General features: G+C 43.7%; 1 protein-coding gene across 1 annotated transcript in view; it reads right to left on the bottom strand.

Moving 5' to 3' along the window:
• Nucleotides 1-18213, bottom strand: part of LOC148130014 (disintegrin and metalloproteinase domain-containing protein 2-like) — a gene marked incomplete at its 5' end in the record, with an annotated part of 44083 nt that overhangs the window by 6946 nt on the left and 18924 nt on the right. The window contains 6 exons of the mRNA XM_087969811.1: nucleotides 456-567; nucleotides 1285-1365; nucleotides 5012-5195; nucleotides 6694-6799; nucleotides 13833-14031; nucleotides 16546-16641. Coding sequence (XP_087825937.1) covers nucleotides 456-567; nucleotides 1285-1365; nucleotides 5012-5195; nucleotides 6694-6799; nucleotides 13833-14031; nucleotides 16546-16641 — 778 coding nt within the window. The remainder of the gene's footprint in view (nucleotides 1-455; nucleotides 568-1284; nucleotides 1366-5011; nucleotides 5196-6693; nucleotides 6800-13832; nucleotides 14032-16545; nucleotides 16642-18213) is intronic.

Raw genomic sequence — 18213 nt, 5'->3', positions numbered from 1 at the left:
GTTGGGAAGCTGAATATTGTCTAAATTTCAACAAAAGGGAGCCCTACTTCATGTAACTCGCCACGGCCAACTTCCCACTGCCACGGCCAACCTGCCGTAGCCAACTCACTGCAGGACAAGAGTTATACATATACATATGCATACATACATACATATTTAAAAAGGTGGAACAGAATCATTAAACAAAGGATGCAAAGGTGGGACAAAACGAAATGCGAGTGACAAAAATTAAAATATTTTTTGTTATAGTTTTTAAGTAATTAAATGGAATGATTGATTTGTTCCCGTGGTAGTTGGCCATGGCAAGTTGGCCGTGGCTGTGCAGGGCAGAGCTAGCCACAACCTGCCCTGTTTTAATGCAGACACACACACACACACACACATACACACGTGTGCCACACAAGTGCGAAGTACAACTTCTTCTTGTTAAAATATATCGAAGTTAGGAAACCTACTGGTTCGGAAACTGCTATCGATGCTTCCACCTAAGCCGCCTTCGTCTCTTGCTTCACACGCAGGGGGAGCCCAGCCTGTGTTGCAGTGACAATTGCCTTTGTTGTTGCACTTCTGAATTGCATCCAAGAAAGAGGAAGGGAAGAAAAACAACGTAATTCCCTCATCCCGGCTCACACTTCCGCTCCAGATTTTCCCACCCACCCTTCCAATCCTGGGGAGGGGACACAGGAATCTTTGCTTTTTCGCACTGGAGATCCTACAAGGACTATAGAGGGCCTAGCTGTGGCACCTGCACAAAATGGCCGTCAATTTACTGGTACCACCATCCCTTCAGTTGCTAACCAACAGATTAACAGAGTTGGAAGGGACCTTGTAGGTCATCTAGTCCAACTGCCCACCCAAGCAGGAGATCCTACACCATTTCTGACAGATGGCAGTCCAGTCTCTTCTTGAAAGCCTCCAGGGATGAAGCTCCCACAACTTCCGAAGGCAACTTCTGTTCCATCGGTTGATTGTTCTCACTGTCCGGAAAATTCCTCCTTATTTCCAAGTTGAATCTCTTCTTGATCAGTTTCCATCCATTATTCCTTGTCTGGCCTTCGGGTGTTTTGGGAAATAGCTTGACCCCTTCCTCCTCTCTGTGGCAGCCCCTCAAATATTGGAAGACTGCTATCCTGTTTCCCCAGTTCCTTCTCTTCACTAGACTAGCCAAGCCCAGTTCCTACCCAGTTCCAACTCCCCAAGGAGAAAGAGTGATGGTTAGGTCAATGTAGATATGCAACGGTGAACAATCCCTTTTAGACACTCCAGATTTTATTATTAACTCACTCCTTTCCCGTGGCAATCTGTTTCTGCATTACAGGTTGTTCCGATTACGGCTCGATCTACACACTTCTGATTCATGCAAACCTTAAAAGGGGGAAAAGGAGGGGGGGAGTTGAATAGAATAGAATTCTTTATTGGCCAAGTGTGGTTGGACACACAAGGAATTTGTCTTGGTGCAAATGGTCTCAGTGTACATAAAAGAAAAGATTCATTCGTCAAGGGTCAAGAATCATCAGGTCCAATAATAGTCATCGGGTACAATAAGCAATCAAATCATACTAGGAAACAGTCAGTGTAAATTGTAAGGATACAAGCGACAAAGTTACAGTCATACAGTCACAAGTGGGAGGGGATGGGTGATAAGGAGTGATGAGAAGATTAATAGTAATAGTAGTGCAGACTTTGTAAATAGTTGGACAGTGTTGTGGGAATTATTTGTTTAGCAGAGTGATGGCTTTTGGGGGAAAACTGTCCTTGTATCTAGTTGTTCTGGTGTGCAGTGCTCTATAGCATCATTTTGAGGGTAGGAGTTGAAACAGTTTATGTCCAGGATGTGAAGGGTCTGTAAATATTTTCCAAGACCTCTTTTGGACTCGTGCAGGATACAGGTCCTCGATGGAAGGCAGGTTGGTAGCCATTGTTATTTCTGCAGTCCTAATTATCCTCTGGAGTCTGTGTGTGTCCTGTTGGGTTGCAGAACCAAACCAGACAGTTATAGAGGTGCAGATGACAGACTCAATCATTCCTCTGTAGAACTGGATCAGCAGCTCCTTGGGCAGTTTGAGCTTTCTGAATTGGTGCAGTTGAAACAGAAAATAAAAATAAAAAGCAACTATTTGACAAAATGAGAAGCCAAAGCTTATGTTGAAGGAAACAGTTGTGTTAAATGGCTCTTAGAATCATAGAAAACGGACGGCAGCAAAGACCCATTGGGCCATCCAATCTGATCTTTGAGGTTTTGGTTTGTTTGTTTGTTTTTCTTTTTAATTAATTAATTAATTAGTTGGTTTATTGATTATTTTTGGTCCATCGCACAGTCAGCTAGAGGTTCAGAACGGATCATTTAGCATTTTGTCTGCCTATTGAGTCCTTCCCAATAACCTAGGATAGGCATGTGTGGACGTTTGCTGGTGTTTCAGATATAGTTTTTTAAATTTTTCTTTTATATTATTACTAGCTCGATACCTGTGCTTTGCTACAAAACTATGTGGTTGGGCTTAGTTTTGGGGGAGGAAAATAAGGGCAGGGGGAATTCTGCCTACCAGCATCCATTGGTATTCATCTGGCTAGCGTCCTGTCAGTGTGTGAGAGAGTTGAGGGCTGTTTGGAAACTGAAAAGTATTTGCTGTGTGAGCAAGAAGGAGACAGCAAGGAGCCTGGGGGTGGCTTAGCTCAACTGTTCTGGACTAAAGCTGGTTGCTGATCTGAAACTGAAACTCCTCTGCTTGTGTTTTGCATTTGGAATAGATTTCTTTTCAGGTGGGGAGGGGGAGTAGAATTCCTTAGCATTAGAGCATGTTAATAATAATAATAATACAGGAAATACGAATGCTCTGATGGTTATTTCGAAAAAATCCTTTCTTAGTGAGCCCCTAGAAGCCAAGAGGAACATACGTGCCAAATTTCAAGTTTGTAGGCTTTACGGTTCTGGAGATTTTGTGATGATGTGTGAGGGACATTTCGCTTTTATAAGAGAGATTATAATAATAAACTTTCATTCATTACACATAAAACTCAGTCAATTGGACACTTTAAAATGTACTACAAATATAATTGGCTGGTACTGATGGTTGATATGGATTATTATTATTATTGATCGTCACACAGCCAGCCAGATGTTCAGACTGGGATTTTTGGCATTTCAGTCTCCCTATCAAGTCCTTACCAAGGACCTGGGATAGGAAAATCTGGATGCTTGACGGTGTTGAAAGGCTGTCAAAATGCCTTTCTTCCGAGGGTTCGAATTTTCCCGCTGGGAGAGCTCTGGCGCAAGGATACAGACAACTGCTTGAAAGCCGGATCTTTTTATTTTTCAGGAAGGCGAGAGATAGTGAGGAGGCTGCGTTCCTGGCCTAGCTGGCTTCATATGGTAAGTCCCTGATTTTTATACTCTTTTCTCCCTTTTGTGTGTGAGTGCTTGTGTTTGTATTTCTTAATGTTTTAAATCCTGTCAGGGGTTGTCTTCATTTCCGCCGGAGGGTAATCTCCGCGGGGTGCGGAAAGCAGACTTTGCGGGGTAATTTGATTGCATTATCGGTTTCGTCCTAATCTCTTTTAGCTTAATGGTTTCTTATATTTGTCTTGTGGCAATCTCCTGTCTGTCTCCTTTGCAATATATTTTGTGTCTTTTGTCTGTTTGTTTTGCTGATTTGGCATGTCTTGTGTTTGTAAGGGCTTTCTTTTCTTGTTTCCCTAGTTTTCTTAACTATTTGGGCTTTTGTCTAAGGGGCTTCTTTAATACCTTTTATTTGATTCCTTTTCCTATGCAAGTTTGTTTTGTGGCTGGCCTGATGTTCCCTTTGGGCTTTTCCTGCTTGGGTGACACCACTGCCCTCGTGAAGTTCCCTTTCCACAACGGTTTTACAGATATTGTCGCAGGATGGAAGCTGTTTCAAGTAAAGCCACCTCCTGCAATTGACTGATGTCGAATTTGTCAATGCCAATGATGATGTTCAAGTGTACTCCAGTGGTTTTGGGACTGCACCCAAGGCGCCTATTACTAGTGCTACTGCCCTTGTTTGCCTTTGCCATAGTCGTTCTATTTCTATTTGTAGGTCTTTGTATTTTGTTGTTGTTGTTATTATTATTATTATTTTTACTATATTTATTTATTGAATGTTTTCCCCCAATGATAGACGTGCTCATTCCAAACATATTTATCCCATCAGAATGGGACAACTTGCCACAAGATAACTCAGAGCAGCTGTCCATCTGCAAGAAACTGTCAGAGTATATTCATGAACTGGAATAGAGCTTGGTAACAAGGTCAGCCTTGTTGAATAGGCATAGCAACTAAGTCAGCCAATGAGAACTATTTGGAAACTGAAACTAGAAGTGGCTCTATATTAAGCTCTGCAACTCTGCAGCTATGTTGAGCTCTGAGTCTGTCTATTGAAGATGAAACTAACTTGCTTGCTTGCTGAAGACTGGAACTGTGCTCTGAACTTGCAACATGTTTCTGTCTGAGTTTGCTCCATGTTGGAGAAATCTACAACTGGTTGGTAAAATCTACTTATTATGTTTATAAAGATGTTAAATGAAGCATCAGCCATCTGTGTTTATTTTTCTGGAGCTGAATTCACGCTGCAAAACCCTCAATAGAAACAACCAGAGAGCACCAAGGACCCCATATGAAATATTTAGCTAAATAAAATCTACACAACCAGAAGTAGAATATCGTTCAGCACTAGTGGAAAGGGAAGTTGTGTGTGAGTGTGTGTGTGTGAGAAAGAGAGAGAGGGAAAGAGATAATAAGAGAGAGAGGAGAGAAGAAGAGAGAGAGAGAAAGATGGAGAGAGAGAGAAAGAGAAGGAGAGAGAGAGAGAAAAACATAGAGAGAATAAATTTGCTTTGATCAACCAGGGCCAAGCAACATTTTGAATTTTTGGATCCCCTTGGGGTAGGAGAGCCATATTGGAAGAAAAGTAGTTGATCCATTGTGACGGCCCCTAAGCCAGATCCAGTACCAGACACGTCAGATGGCTTTTGAAACCCAAATTCAAACTTTTACCTTGTTTTCTCCACAGACGGTACCATCATGAATCAGAAATGGATCTTTTATCCCCGGCCCCTTCAAGTAATCCAAAGTGACACATAAGCGATTCTGCACTTTGGCGTAAATGATGGCGGCATTTTCCAAAAAGAAAGGGACTCTATTTGGATAGTCGCAAACCAGTTTTCCACACCTCAGATCTCTGCACATGGAATAAAAAGAAACAGAGAGGGGAGCACAGTTTCACATCTGCTACCGATGTCCCGAATAACAAATATTCTAATCTCGGCCAACAAACAGTGCATTTGTTTTCAGGATAGGTGAACATTGTTTGTTTGTTCCTTTTTTTCGTTTAAACCAGATTTGCTTCAGTTTATTCAGATTAACAGAGTTGGAAGGGACCTTGTAGGTCATCTAGTCTAATCCCCCCACCCAAGCAGGAGTTTTGACTGATGGCAGTCCAGCCTCTTCTTGAAAGCCTCCAGTGATGAAGCTCCCACAACTTCTAAGGGCAACTTTTGTTCCATTGGTTGATTGTTCTCACGGTCAGAAAGTTTCTCCTTATTTCCAGGTTAAATCTCTTATTCAGTTTCCACCCATTATTCCTTGTCTGGCCTACAGGGGCTTTAGAAAATAGCTTGACCCCTTCTTCCTCTCTGTGGCAGCCCCTCAAATATTGGAAGGCTGCTCTCCTGTCTCCCCTGGTCCTTCTCTTCCCTAGACTAGCCAGGCCCAGTTCCTGCAACCGTTCATCATAGATTTTTGGTTGCTCTTCTCCGCACCATTTCCAAAGTCTCAACATCTTTTTTATAGTGTGATATAGTGTTTTATACAAGAATATGTATTTTAAAAATGATATTAAGAATATAGAGATTGATACAAAGTAACATACGAGAATAATGAATGAAAAAATTGGTAATAGGTAATTATATGAAATCAGATAAGAAAGTTAATAGTTGGAATATGTAAGTATGGTCATGTTTGCTTTAAAATTTTAAAGACCTGGAACCTCACTGTTCACCCAAAGATGTATTTAAAGAAATAAAAATAGAAAATGTAGATCTGCCATCATCAGGCTTCTGTATTGTGTTCGTCTGTGAGTCAGACTTTTACAGTGGTTTCAGATTTGAATTTGGGGCTAGCCTATTGCTGTGCCAGAATGGTTTTTTCTTCATCCTGATTGGTTGGGAGTCTTGGTCTGTGTTTATTGGTCTTGGAGTTTGCTGTGTTCTGCTTGATTGGTGTTTCTAATATCTTCTGTCTGTTTTGTGGCTCTTTTTGTGTCTTGATTGGCTGGCAACATTGTGTTCCTGTATTGGAGGCCTTTAGTGCAGCTTGGCTCCAAGTAAATGGACGGCTATCATTTGTTAGGAAGCCTAACCAGGGTGAAGAAAAAACCATTCTGGCACAGCAGTAGGCTAGCCTCAAATTTAAAACTGAAACAACTGTAAAAGTCTGGCTCACAGACGAACACAATACAGAAGCCTGAAGATGGCAGATGACATTCTGCTGAAACGTTGCTACAACTTTAAAAGCACAACTACAATGACGTGGGAAAATACCCGAACAAAGCTAAATAACATACATGTAAAAACAAAAAAAATATATATATATATATATATATATATATATATATATATATATATATATATATATATATATATAAAATACAATATTAGTTTGTTTGTGTTGCAACCTACTGCCAATGACAGTCCTGGTATCCTCTTGCAGTAGAACCACAGTGGCCCATCCTGTCCTTCTGACTGTTAATCTCTTCGTAGCACTGAAGAGATCCGCTTTTCGATTCTGAAAAACACAACACAAGTCCAACGATTCACTAGAGACAAAATGTGCCGTCCAAACCCAAAGAAGAAGATCTATTCTGGCTATTTGGGGGAGGTGGGGTGTCTGCTCAGAGTACTGCCTCCACCCCCCCCCCCCCCCCGAGAAATGAATGGTGGTGGATGTGATAGCACAATGTCACCCTGTTTGTAGCACTCAGCTCCTCCGCTCTCTCTCACCCACCACCCCCAGGTAGTAATGGGGCAGCCCCTGCCGTGTTTGCCTTCCACACACAACTGAAAGCCGGTAGATTTCGGCAAGCTGCAGTTGATGGAGGGAGAGCTAGCTCCCTCTGTGGATCTTCCTAGTTTTTCTTGGAAGACCGTTTCGCTTCTCATCCGAGAAGCAGCTGAAGAAGCCTCCTGGATGAGAAGCAAAACGTCTTCAAAGAAAACCCAGAAAGTAGGTTTCCGGTTTGTCGGCTTTGCGAGCGCTAGGGATTCGCGAAGCTGCGTGATCCCTGGCGCGCTAGGCGTTTTTGGGACTCCGATCCGAAAGGGTGCGGAGCAAGGCTGCCCTGCAGGGGCAGCTGAAGGTAGGGGGGATCCGGAAAAGGGTTTGGGGGTATTGCAGACCCCCTCCCTGGCCGGCAGAACCTCCTTTTACCAAGACGGCGTAGCGGCGGTCTGTAATGGCCGCCACAAAGAAGCCGGCAGCTGGGCAAGTATGCGCAGGAGGAAGAGGAGAAAGTTTTTAAAAGTGAAAGTCTTCTTGGTCGATCCAGGACTCTGAGTATATATTTAATTTAATTCCTGGAAGTGATGGCTTTTTGGATGATTCTTTCCATAAGAGAAAGTAAGCGGCAATTCTGAGGTGCTGAAAGGAAAGTTTACTCTCCCTCCCGGACGGAATTAACAAACGGATATTGAGAAACCTGTTTTTTTTTCAGGTAAAACTAGCTTTATGGGATAAGTCGGAAGGGAGAGGACAAAAAATATATTTATGTGGCTGGATTTTGTTGGCAGAGATGCCTTAAGGATTTGGAGACAGAAATTTTTTTTTAATAAGGCTTCAAAACACAGATTTGGATTTTCTTTTTTCCTTTGTCTGATACTACCCCTGGAAGAGAAAGTGGGAATTTTGGCTTGGCTTGGATTGATTGAGGATTGTGGACTTTGGGATTGTCTTACTTTTCTTTTGGAATATTTTGGTTGGAGTAAGAAGAAAGAGGGAAAAAAGAAAAGAAAAGATTTATAATGGCTTTCTCCCTTGAGGAACTGAGGGATGAATATGAGCAAACAAAAGCAGCCTGTAAAGATGGTATGGAAAAAGCTTTTCTATTTTTAGAAATGGCGCTGGTTAACTATGAACAGACAATGCGACAGATGGAATTACAACAAGAAGAAGACGAAGACACCATCTTTAATGAATCCCAAAATTTACCTAAGGAAGAAGGAAGGAAGAAAGCGAGGAAAATGAAGGACTTAAGATCTAAAAAAACATTTAAGAAAGAGAAAAATATGATGCAAAATAAATATAATGATAGCAAACAAGAGAAAAGGGAATACAACAGAGAAGGGATGCCAGCACGACAGAGGTTAGAAGAAGGGGGCGGTAGGAAGATCGGGTGGGGGAAGAAAGAAAGGGGAAAGGCGGAGAAAAGCCACAAAGTTTTAAAATTGGATGGGAAAAGAGGAATCTTTTTCAGGGATAAAGGGTAAAGTATAAATTTTCTTAAAAAAAAGATTTTGCAAGGTACATAAGACGGTATTGTAATATTTGTATTAGAAATAGAAAATTAGAATGGTTTAAGAGTTAATAAGAAGTTAAAATGTTGAAATGTTTAATAATGATTGATTTTTAAAATGTAATAAAATATTGAAGGGAAAGGCAATTAGAATGTTATAAGATTTATTATTTAGATTTATTATTTAACTACGTATTTAGGAGGATACTATGTATTTAAACATTTCTGATTTATTACTTTGTTTTTATTGTTATTAAAAGTAAAAATTAATTGATAGAATGTACCAAGCAGAATCAGATTGGATATTAGGTGTCATTTTAAATGTTAATCTAATATTTAGGGAGAGGATAGAAAGGCATCATACTCTGATTAGAGATTTCAGGAGAAATTTTTTTTTTTTTTTTCAGTATAAGGAATGAGATAGAGTGATAATAAAGGATGGGCAAAAGATACAAATATAATGATTTAAATTAAGATGGATTGAATAAGATAGAATTATGAAGAGTGAAATGTGTGGAGAAGTGTATATAGAAGATACAGAATGGTAAATAAAATAGGTAATGATCTGTAAGATGAGCATGAATATAATTAAAGCCCATATAAAGAGAGGTACCGGGGGCCAAGTTACTTTACTAAAAGATTTTTTATATGTTTGTTTGTGTCTGTTTATGTTTTTGAGAAGTATTGGTGAAACCTTTTAGAAGCATAGAAAGAAAATGACGATAATCAAGTCAGAAAGAAATAGAGGACAAGAGATGTTTTTATGTTCATTTAGAAATGGTTTAAAATAGAATTATATTGTATAAGATAAGGTTTTATCTGACTTGTAAAATTTATAATGGAAAAAGGTTCAAATATGTAATGGTTGGTGATGATTTGTTTGTTTTTGAAATTAATAAAACTTGTTTAAAAAAAAAAAGAAAAAGAAAAACCAGAAAGTCCAGTTGCCTCTTGGAAAAAAAAAAACACCTTTGGGACAACTGTAACCTGGATGACGGAGAATCTCCATAGATACCCTCTATGGAATTGCTCCTAATACTTTTTTTGTGGGGGGGAGAAAAGGTGCTGTTATTACCACTAAGAAGTAAATGCTTGAGATAGTTTCATCTTCCCCTCTTACTTTTAATATAAGGATACATTATAATAAATGCATATACTTCATTGTGGAAAAAGATACATGTACAGCTGTTAGGAAGAGCATTCCCTCTCTTTCTCTCTGTCTGTCTCTCTCTTTGTCTCACTCTTTCTGTCTCTCTCTCTCTCTCTCTCTCTGTCTCACTCGTTCTCTCTGTCTCTCTCTCTCTCTGTCTCCCTCTTTCTGTCTGTCTCTCTCTCTCTCTGTCTCACTCGTTCTCTCTGTCTCTCTCTCTGTCTGTCTCTCTCTCTGTGTCTCACTCGTTCTCTCTGTCTGTCTCTCTGTCTCTCTCTCTCTGTCTCCCTCTTTCTGTCTGTCTCTCTCTGTCTCACTCTTTCTCTCTGTCTCTCTCTTTCTGTCTCTGTCTGTCTCTCTGTCTGTCTCACTCGTTCTCTCTGTCTGTCTGTCTGTCTGTCTCTCTGTCTCTCTCTGTCTCCCTCTTTCTGTCTCTGTCTCTCTCTCTCTGTCTCACTCGTTCTCTCTCTCTGTCTGTCTCTGTCTCTCTCTCTCTGTGTCTCACTCGTTCTCTCTGTCTGTCTCTCTGTCTCTCTCTCTCTGTCTCCCTCTTTCTGTCTGTCTCTCTCTGTCTCACTCTTTCTCTCTGTCTCTCTCTTTCTGTCTCTGTCTGTCTCTCTGTCTGTCTCACTCGTTCTCTCTGTCTGTCTCTGTCTGTCTCTCTCTCTGTCTCACTCGTTCTCTCTGTCTGTCTGTCTGTCTGTCTCTCTGTCTCTCTCTGTCTCCCTCTTTCTGTCTCTGTCTCTCTCTCTCTCTGTCTCACTCGTTCTCTCTGTCTGTCTGTCTGTCTGTCTCTCTGTCTCTCTCTGTCTCCCTCTTTCTGTCTCTCTCTCTCTCTCTCTGTCTCACTCGTTCTCTCTGTCTGTCTCTGTCTCTCTCTGTCTCACTCGTTCTCTCTGTCTGTCTGTCTGTCTGTCTGTCTCTCTCTCTCTCCCTCTTTCTGTCTCTGTCTCTCTCTCTCTCTGTGTGTCACTTGTTCTCTCTGTCTGTCTTTCTGTCTCTGTCTGTCTCACTCATTCTGTCTCTCTTTCTCTGTCTCCCTCTTTCTGTCTGTCTCTCTCTGTCTCACTCTTTCTCTCCGTCTCTCTCTTTGTCTCCCTCTTTCTGTCTCTGTCTCTCTCTCTCTCTGTCTCACTCGTTCTCTCTGTCTGCCTCTGTCTGTCTCTCTCTCTGTCTCACTCGTTCTCTCTGTCTGTCTGTCTGTCTGTCTGTCTCTCTGTCTCTCTCTGTCTCCCTCTTTCTGTCTCTGTCTCTCTCTCTCTCTGTCTCACTCGTTCTCTCTCTCTGTCTGTCTCTGTCTCTCTCTCTCTCTGTCTCACTCGTTCTCTCTGTCTGTATGTCTCTCTGTCTCTCTCTGTCTCCCTCTTTCTGTCTGTCTCTCTCTCTCTGTGTGTCACTTGTTCTCTCTGTCTGTCTTTCTGTCTCTGTCTGTCTCACTCATTCTCTCTGTCTCTCTCTCTTTGTCTCCCTCTTTCTGTCTTTGTCTCTCTCTGTCTCACTCATTCTCTCTCTGTGTGTGTCTCCCTCTTTCTGTCTCTGTCTCTCTCTCTGTCTCACTCATTCTCTCTCTGTCTCTGTCTCTCTCTGTGTCTCTGTCTCACTCATTCTCTCTCTCTCTCTCTCTCTCTCTCTCTCTCTCTCTGTCTCCCTCTTTCTGTCTGTCTCTCTCTCTCTCTGTCTCACTCGTTCTCTCTGTCTCTCTCTCTGTCTGTCTCTCTCTCTGTGTCTCACTCGTTCTCTCTGTCTGTCTCTCTGTCTCTCTCTCTCTGTCTCCCTCTTTCTGTCTGTCTCTCTCTGTCTCACTCTTTCTCTCTGTCTCTCTCTTTCTGTCTCTGTCTGTCTCTCTGTCTGTCTCACTCGTTCTCTGTCTGTCTCTGTCTGTCTCTCTCTCTGTCTCACTCTGTTCTCTCTGTCTGTCTGTCTGTCTGTCTCTCTGTCTCTCTCTGTCTCCCTCTTTCTGTCTCTGTCTCTCTCTCTCTCTGTCTCACTCGTTCTCTCTCTCTGTCTGTCTCTGTCTCTCTCTCTCTCTGTGTCTCACTCGTTCTCTCTGTCTGTCTCTCTGTCTCTCTCTCTCTGTCTCCCTCTTTCTGTCTGTCTCTCTCTGTCTCACTCTTTCTCTCTGTCTCTCTCTTTCTGTCTCTGTCTGTCTCTCTGTCTGTCTCACTCGTTCTCTCTGTCTGTCTCTGTCTGTCTCTCTCTCTGTCTCACTCGTTCTCTCTGTCTGTCTGTCTGTCTCTCTGTCTCTCTCTGTCTCCCTCTTTCTGTCTCTGTCTCTCTCTCTCTCTGTCTCACTCGTTCTCTCTGTCTGTCTCTGTCTCTCTCTGTCTCACTCGTTCTCTCTGTCTGTCTGTCTGTCTGTCTGTCTCTCTGTCTCTCTCTGTCTCCCTCTTTCTGTCTCTGTCTCTCTCTCTCTCTCTGTGTGTCACTTGTTCTCTCTGTCTGTCTTTCTGTCTCTGTCTGTCTCACTCATTCTGTCTCTCTTTCTCTGTCTCCCTCTTTCTGTCTGTCTCTCTCTGTCTCACTCTTTCTCTCCGTCTCTCTCTTTGTCTCCCTCTTTCTGTCTCTGTCTCTCTCTCTCTCTGTCTCACTCGTTCTCTCTGTCTGCCTCTGTCTGTCTCTCTCTCTGTCTCACTCGTTCTCTCTGTCTGTCTGTCTGTCTGTCTGTCTCTGTCTCTCTCTGTCTCCCTCTTTCTGTCTCTGTCTCTCTCTCTCTCTGTCTCACTCGTTCTCTCTCTCTGTCTGTCTCTGTCTCTCTCTCTCTCTGTCTCACTCGTTCTCTCTGTCTGTATGTCTCTCTGTCTCTCTCTGTCTCCCTCTTTCTGTCTGTCTCTCTCTCTCTGTGTGTCACTTGTTCTCTCTGTCTGTCTTTCTGTCTCTGTCTGTCTCACTCATTCTCTCTGTCTCTCTCTCTCTTTGTCTCCTCTTTCTGTCTTTGTCTCTCTCTGTCTCACTCATTCTCTCTCTGTGTGTGTCTCCCTCTTTCTGTCTCTGTCTCTCTCTCTGTCTCACTCATTCTCTCTCTCTCTCTCTCTCTGTCTCTCTCTGTGTCTCTGTCTCACTCATTCTCTCTCTCTCTCTCTCTCTGTGTCTCCCTCTTTCTGTCTCTGTCTCTCTCTCTGTCTCACTCATTCTCTCTCTCTCTCTCTGTCTCTGTCTCTCTCTTTGTCTCCCTCTTTCTGTCTGTCTCTCTCTGTGTGTCTCACTCATTCTCTCTCTGTGTGTGTGTCTCCCTCTTTCTGTTTCTGTCTCTCTCTCTCTGTCTCACTCATTCTCTCTTCCTCTTTCTGTCTCTGTCTCTCTCTGTGTCTCCCTCTTTCTGTCTCTGTCTCTCTGTGTGTGTGTCTCACTCTTACTCTCTGTCTCTTTGTCTCCCTCTTTCTGTCTCTGTCTCTGTCTCTGTCTCTGTCTCTGTCTCTGTTTCTCTCTCTGTCTCTGTCTGTCTGTCTGTCTGTCTGTCTGTCTGTCTGTCTCTCTCTCTCTCTCTCTCTCTCTCTCACACACACACACACACACACACACACACACACCCTAAAGAAAAACTTCAGGCTTATTCCCCTTGAAATTTAATCCCCACTTCCACGTCTGAAGGAGGAACAGATTGAAAACTGCAGCATGGAGTCAACAGCAGTGGAGGTAAGCGGTGAAGGGAATAAGAATGTCAAGGGATGTGCAGCTGACCCTGGTAGAGAAGGAAGGAGACAAAGCCAAGGCTGGGAGTTGGCTAGGGAGACTTTTAGAAATGACCTCAGAGAGGTTAAGAAGGAGGGAACCATGAGAAAGAAAATCAGAATAGCCCTGCTTGATTTGATAAGGCAGGGGCAAAGAACTACTGGGGGAGGTTTTCAAGATGGACGTTAGCCCTTGAGGTCAATTGTATTAGGACACAGTGATGGCAGATGGTCCATGAATGTCTTTTATTGTCAGAAGGCAGGACGTCTACCCATGTTTCTCCATTACCGAACAAAAGGAAGGCGTGGTTACTTTGATTTTCTTCCTGCCCTCTTCCATTTATCTCAGGATTGAGTAACCTACAAGGGCCCCTCCCCTCCCTGGCTTGTCCATTCCTTCCCTACTCCAAGCTCAGTTCCTTTAGAAAAGCAGGGTGGGAAAGAAGAGAGATAGAAAGCGAAAGAGGTTACATGGAGAGAAACATTTATTACGTGCTCCGAATATTTTCTGGCACCATCGATCCGCGCTTTGGCACCTCCCTTGCATGCAAACCCCAGTCCGGCGTTCGCACCAGTGTCCATCCTCCACATAATGGTTTTCCGAGCATTCGGCTGAGGTACCGTTGCAAAACTCTTTGAGATCACAGTCTGGGTCCTCCAGGTCTCTGCATAAAGCACCCCTGGCCTTCAACTGCAAGAAAAGAAAAGAACAAGGTTGCAGCCTGGGTTCCTGTCAATTAACTGTAGCCAGGAATCAAGCTGCGTACAGGTAGACATCCTAATTTCAGAGAATTAAGGAGAAACTTAAACACTGGATTAAGGAGAAGCTTAAGGAGACAATTAGCCACTGGGACAGCTTGCCTTCAGAAATTGTGGGCGCTCCATCACTGGAGGTTTTTAAGAAGAGACGAGACAGTCACTTATCTGAAATGGGTGTATAGGGTTAACTGAAAAAGTATAAGGTGTCCTGCTTGAGCAGGGGGTTGGACTAGAAGACCTCCAAGGTCCCTTCCAGCTCATTCATTCTGGACCTTGACTTACAACAGGACTACCTGTATTATATTAAGGAGAAGTGTGGTGCCAAAGTGTTGGGGAGTGAAGTACTGCAGCTCCTCTCTTGGGGTATTTCATTACCCACATCAAACACGGAAATGAGAATGGAGAGAAAAAGACAGAGAGAAAAGGAGGTGGAGGAGGAGGAGGAAGTGGAAGAAGAAGAAGAGGAGAAGGAGGAGGAGGAGGAGGAGGAAGAGAAAGAAGAAGAGGAGGAAGAGGAAGAAGAGGAGTTTAGTTTACTTTATTGTCATTGCACCTCGTACAACGAAATCAAACACCATCTTCAGTGCACATCATGACCATGAAAACAAACACAAACACACATCCTTCACCCTCCACACATTGGACCGAAAAACCCCGACACCACACCAACACTGCACCAACACAGTAGAATTCAATAGAGCTATTGCCCTGGGATAGAAGCTGTTTTTCAGCCTATTTGTCCTTGTTTTTATTATCTGGTACTGTCTGCCAGATGGTAATAGTTTAAAAAAAAAAGGGGTTCCCAGGATGAGATGGACCTTTGAGGATGTTTTGAACTTTCTTAAGGCAGCAGGAGCTATAAAGCTCTTCCAAAGAGGGGAGAGGGCAGCCAATGATCCTCTGGGCGATGACGTTAACCCTCTGGAGTGCTTTCCTATCTGCCCCTATGCAATTGGCAAACCCTACAGAGGTGCAGTAAGTTAAGATACTCTCTGTGGTGCAGTGGTAGAAGGTCCCCAGCAGTTTTCCATTCAGTTGTTGTTTTCTGAGAAGTCTCAGGTAGTCTAATCTCTGCTGGGCCCCTTTGACCAGGGCTGCAATGTGAGCCCCCCAGGTCAGGTCCTCTTTTAGGGTAACACCCAGAAACTTAAAACTGGCCACTTGCTCCACTCGGTCTCCAGAAAGAGGAAGAGAAAGAAGAGGGGGAGGAGGAAGAGAGGACGAAGAGGATGAGGAAGATGAGGAAGAAGAAGAGGAGGAGGAGGAAGATGAGGAAGAGGAAGAAGAAGAGGAAGAGGAACCCCAAAAACTTTAACCTTAGACTGTCTACTATTGACCTCACCCCTTTCCTAAGAGGTCTGTAGGGGCGTGCATAAGTGCACCAACGTGCCTACCGTCCCTGTCCTATTGTTTCTCTTATTCTTCTTTTATTTTTCTTATATGTACCCATTTCATGTATTCACAACTATGTATACACTTATACTTATTATCTTGTAAACAATTGGCAAATCAATCAAATAAATAAATAGATAGATAGATAGATAGATAGATAGATAGATAGATAGATAGATAGATAGAGATAATCCCAACTATTCTCCTCTCAAGATGATTTTGCCTCTTTGGAGGTAAAACCATCTTGAAGGCAAGACCAGAAATAACAGATGGAAACATGTTGTGACTCCGAGACTTGAACCTGGTCAGTCAGCAAATGTAGGCTCGAGTGATGAAGAAGATCTGGCATTGAGATTCGAGCCTGCATTATTAAGTGACTTAAAGGGAAGTCAGGAAGAGGGGGATGAGCCTGCTTTACTGGAGGTTTCGGAGTCCTCTCCCTCCCCTGAATCTCCCTCCCTGATTACACCTCAGCTGTTAACAGACAATCAGGAGAACGTGCCAGAGGTTTCGAGCGATGACGACACGGACGGATGTTGGCTTGATGCTAGGGCTAGAAGAAGATTGAAACGTCAATCACAATTTGAAAAGAAGCGTCAAGCCAGTGATTAATTAGTGAGACTGACACGCCCCCTCAGGGATATAAGGAAGCGTACTAGCTCGTAATCCTTGTTGGAAGCAAAGTGTATTTTAGTGTGAAAGAATTGCGTATGACTCTTTTGGCTGTGGCGTCGTGATTTATGGACAGTTCAGACTTGCCAGACAGATTCCAGGAAGACTGCCAAGGACTGTGAAAACAGAAGCAGTGAACTCTTTTGGGTCTGGTTTTGTTTGCTTGAATATTTGAACTTTGGAACTTTGGATTCTCACCTGTGGATACAGGTGAGACAGAACAGAAACATATCAAGGAGAGATCCAACCTAGAACTAAGGAGAAATTTCCTTTCTGTGAGAACAAGTAATCCTTTCCAACTCTGTTATGCTATATTCTGTAGAGGGGTCAAAAAAAAAATCCAAGATGGCTTCCATTCCATCCCACCTTGACCGGCACTTACCCTACAGGTTCCCAGCAAACAGCAGTCTCCTTGGGCGCACTGCATCCCTGCTTTCAAGGTGCAATCCGATTCACAACAAGGATGGTTTTCACATTCCTGCAAATGAAAGGACTATATGGAGGAGCTGAGCATCCTAGAACATAGAATCCCATGGCTGGAAGGGACCTTGGAGGTTATCTAGTCCAACCCCCTGCCCTAAGCAGAGATACCCTCCCGCGCAAATAGATATCCAGTCTTTTTTGTGGGGGGGACAACCTCCAACGATGGAGCACCTACGACTCTGGAAAGCAACTCTGTCCCATTTGAGGAATTTCCCAGCACAGGGAATGTTTGGATCATGGATGGAGAGATGGGACACCCGGGCCCATAAGGGCCTATGACAATTCACCGTGGCCAACTCGCCGTGGCCAACTTGTCACAGCCAAATGACTGTGGCTTACTCGACCACAGCCAACTTGCCATAGCCAACTCACTGCAGGATGACTCACTACGGGACAAGAGTTACACACTACTACCAAAGGAATGGGGGAAGAGAATCATTTAAAAAAGGATGCAAAAAGGAGGGACAGAATGAAATGGGAATGGGGAAAACTGAAATAATTCTTATTTATTTTAAATAATTAAACAGAATTGTTAAACCGTCTCACAAGTGAGTTTGGCCTGCAGTGAGTTGGCCGTGGCAAAGTTGGCCATGGTGAGTTGTCCCATTCCTGTCCCATAACCTGAAGTGGAAGGTCATGAGAATGTTGTGGTCTGTCGGCCACCGGCCCCTCCAGCAGTCGATGTTGTGTGTGGTGTGGGTCAGCATCAAGGCAACCTGAGAGCTCCAAGGGGGGAGAGGGAATGGAGCAGTCAGAGAGAGAGAGAGAGAGAGAGGCGGAGCCTGGGCCGCCCATCACCCTCAGATGGAGAATCAACAGGCCCAGGTCTGGAGGTGGCTGATGAGGAAGAGGAGGAACAGCTGGGTCCAGTCCCTGATGTGCAAATGCACAGAAGGCAGAGGAGAGGAGAGCAATGGAAATCTATGGGCCAGTCTTTGGGACGGAAGAGCCACTGCTGCAAGCAAGGCCCCGCCTTAGCTCTGGGGATTTAAAAAGGCAGGGGGCGGAGATGAATAGATGTGGCAGACTATTCATCTCCCCTGCCAGAAAGACTTGTTACCCTGCGTTGAAAGAGAAACTTTTTTTCCAGGGCTGCTGGCGCTCCTAATAAAAGGGAACATTTGTTTAACTACGGAGGGTTTGTAGTGTTTGGGAGCCAGTTCAGAACACAGAAGTCCAGCTTCTGAATTAACCCATTTTCTGGAGGTGAACAATAAATAGTTCCATAGTCTAAACCACAGGTCTGTTGTGGTCCGCTGGCAGCCTGCAGAGATGGCAGCAGAGTCGGACAGTGGGGAGGAACATGGGGCAGTCCAAGAGTCTGGGGAAGACTCGGACGATGGTCCTGCATCCGATGCAGAGATGGGGCCAGGGCCATCTGGGAGTTATGTGCTGACTCCGGACCTCCAGAATCTGGCAGCAGCGAGGCAGAGGAACAAGGGGAGCCTGTTCCCAGTGTGCGCATGCACAGAGCTGCCAGAAGGCAAGAGCAGCAAAGACAAAAGGGCGACTTGGGAGTAAGGCTTGGAGGTGATTGGCCCTCCCATAAGACATAAAGGAGGAGCAA

Source organism: Notechis scutatus, chromosome 7 (genome assembly GCF_049901735.1).
Source record: "Notechis scutatus isolate UNSWTSFEM ecotype Mainland chromosome 7, rNotScu1.2, whole genome shotgun sequence".
NCBI classification, from domain to species: Eukaryota; Metazoa; Chordata; class Lepidosauria; order Squamata; family Elapidae; genus Notechis; species Notechis scutatus.
This window is presented reverse-complemented; position numbering and strand designations above follow the sequence as displayed.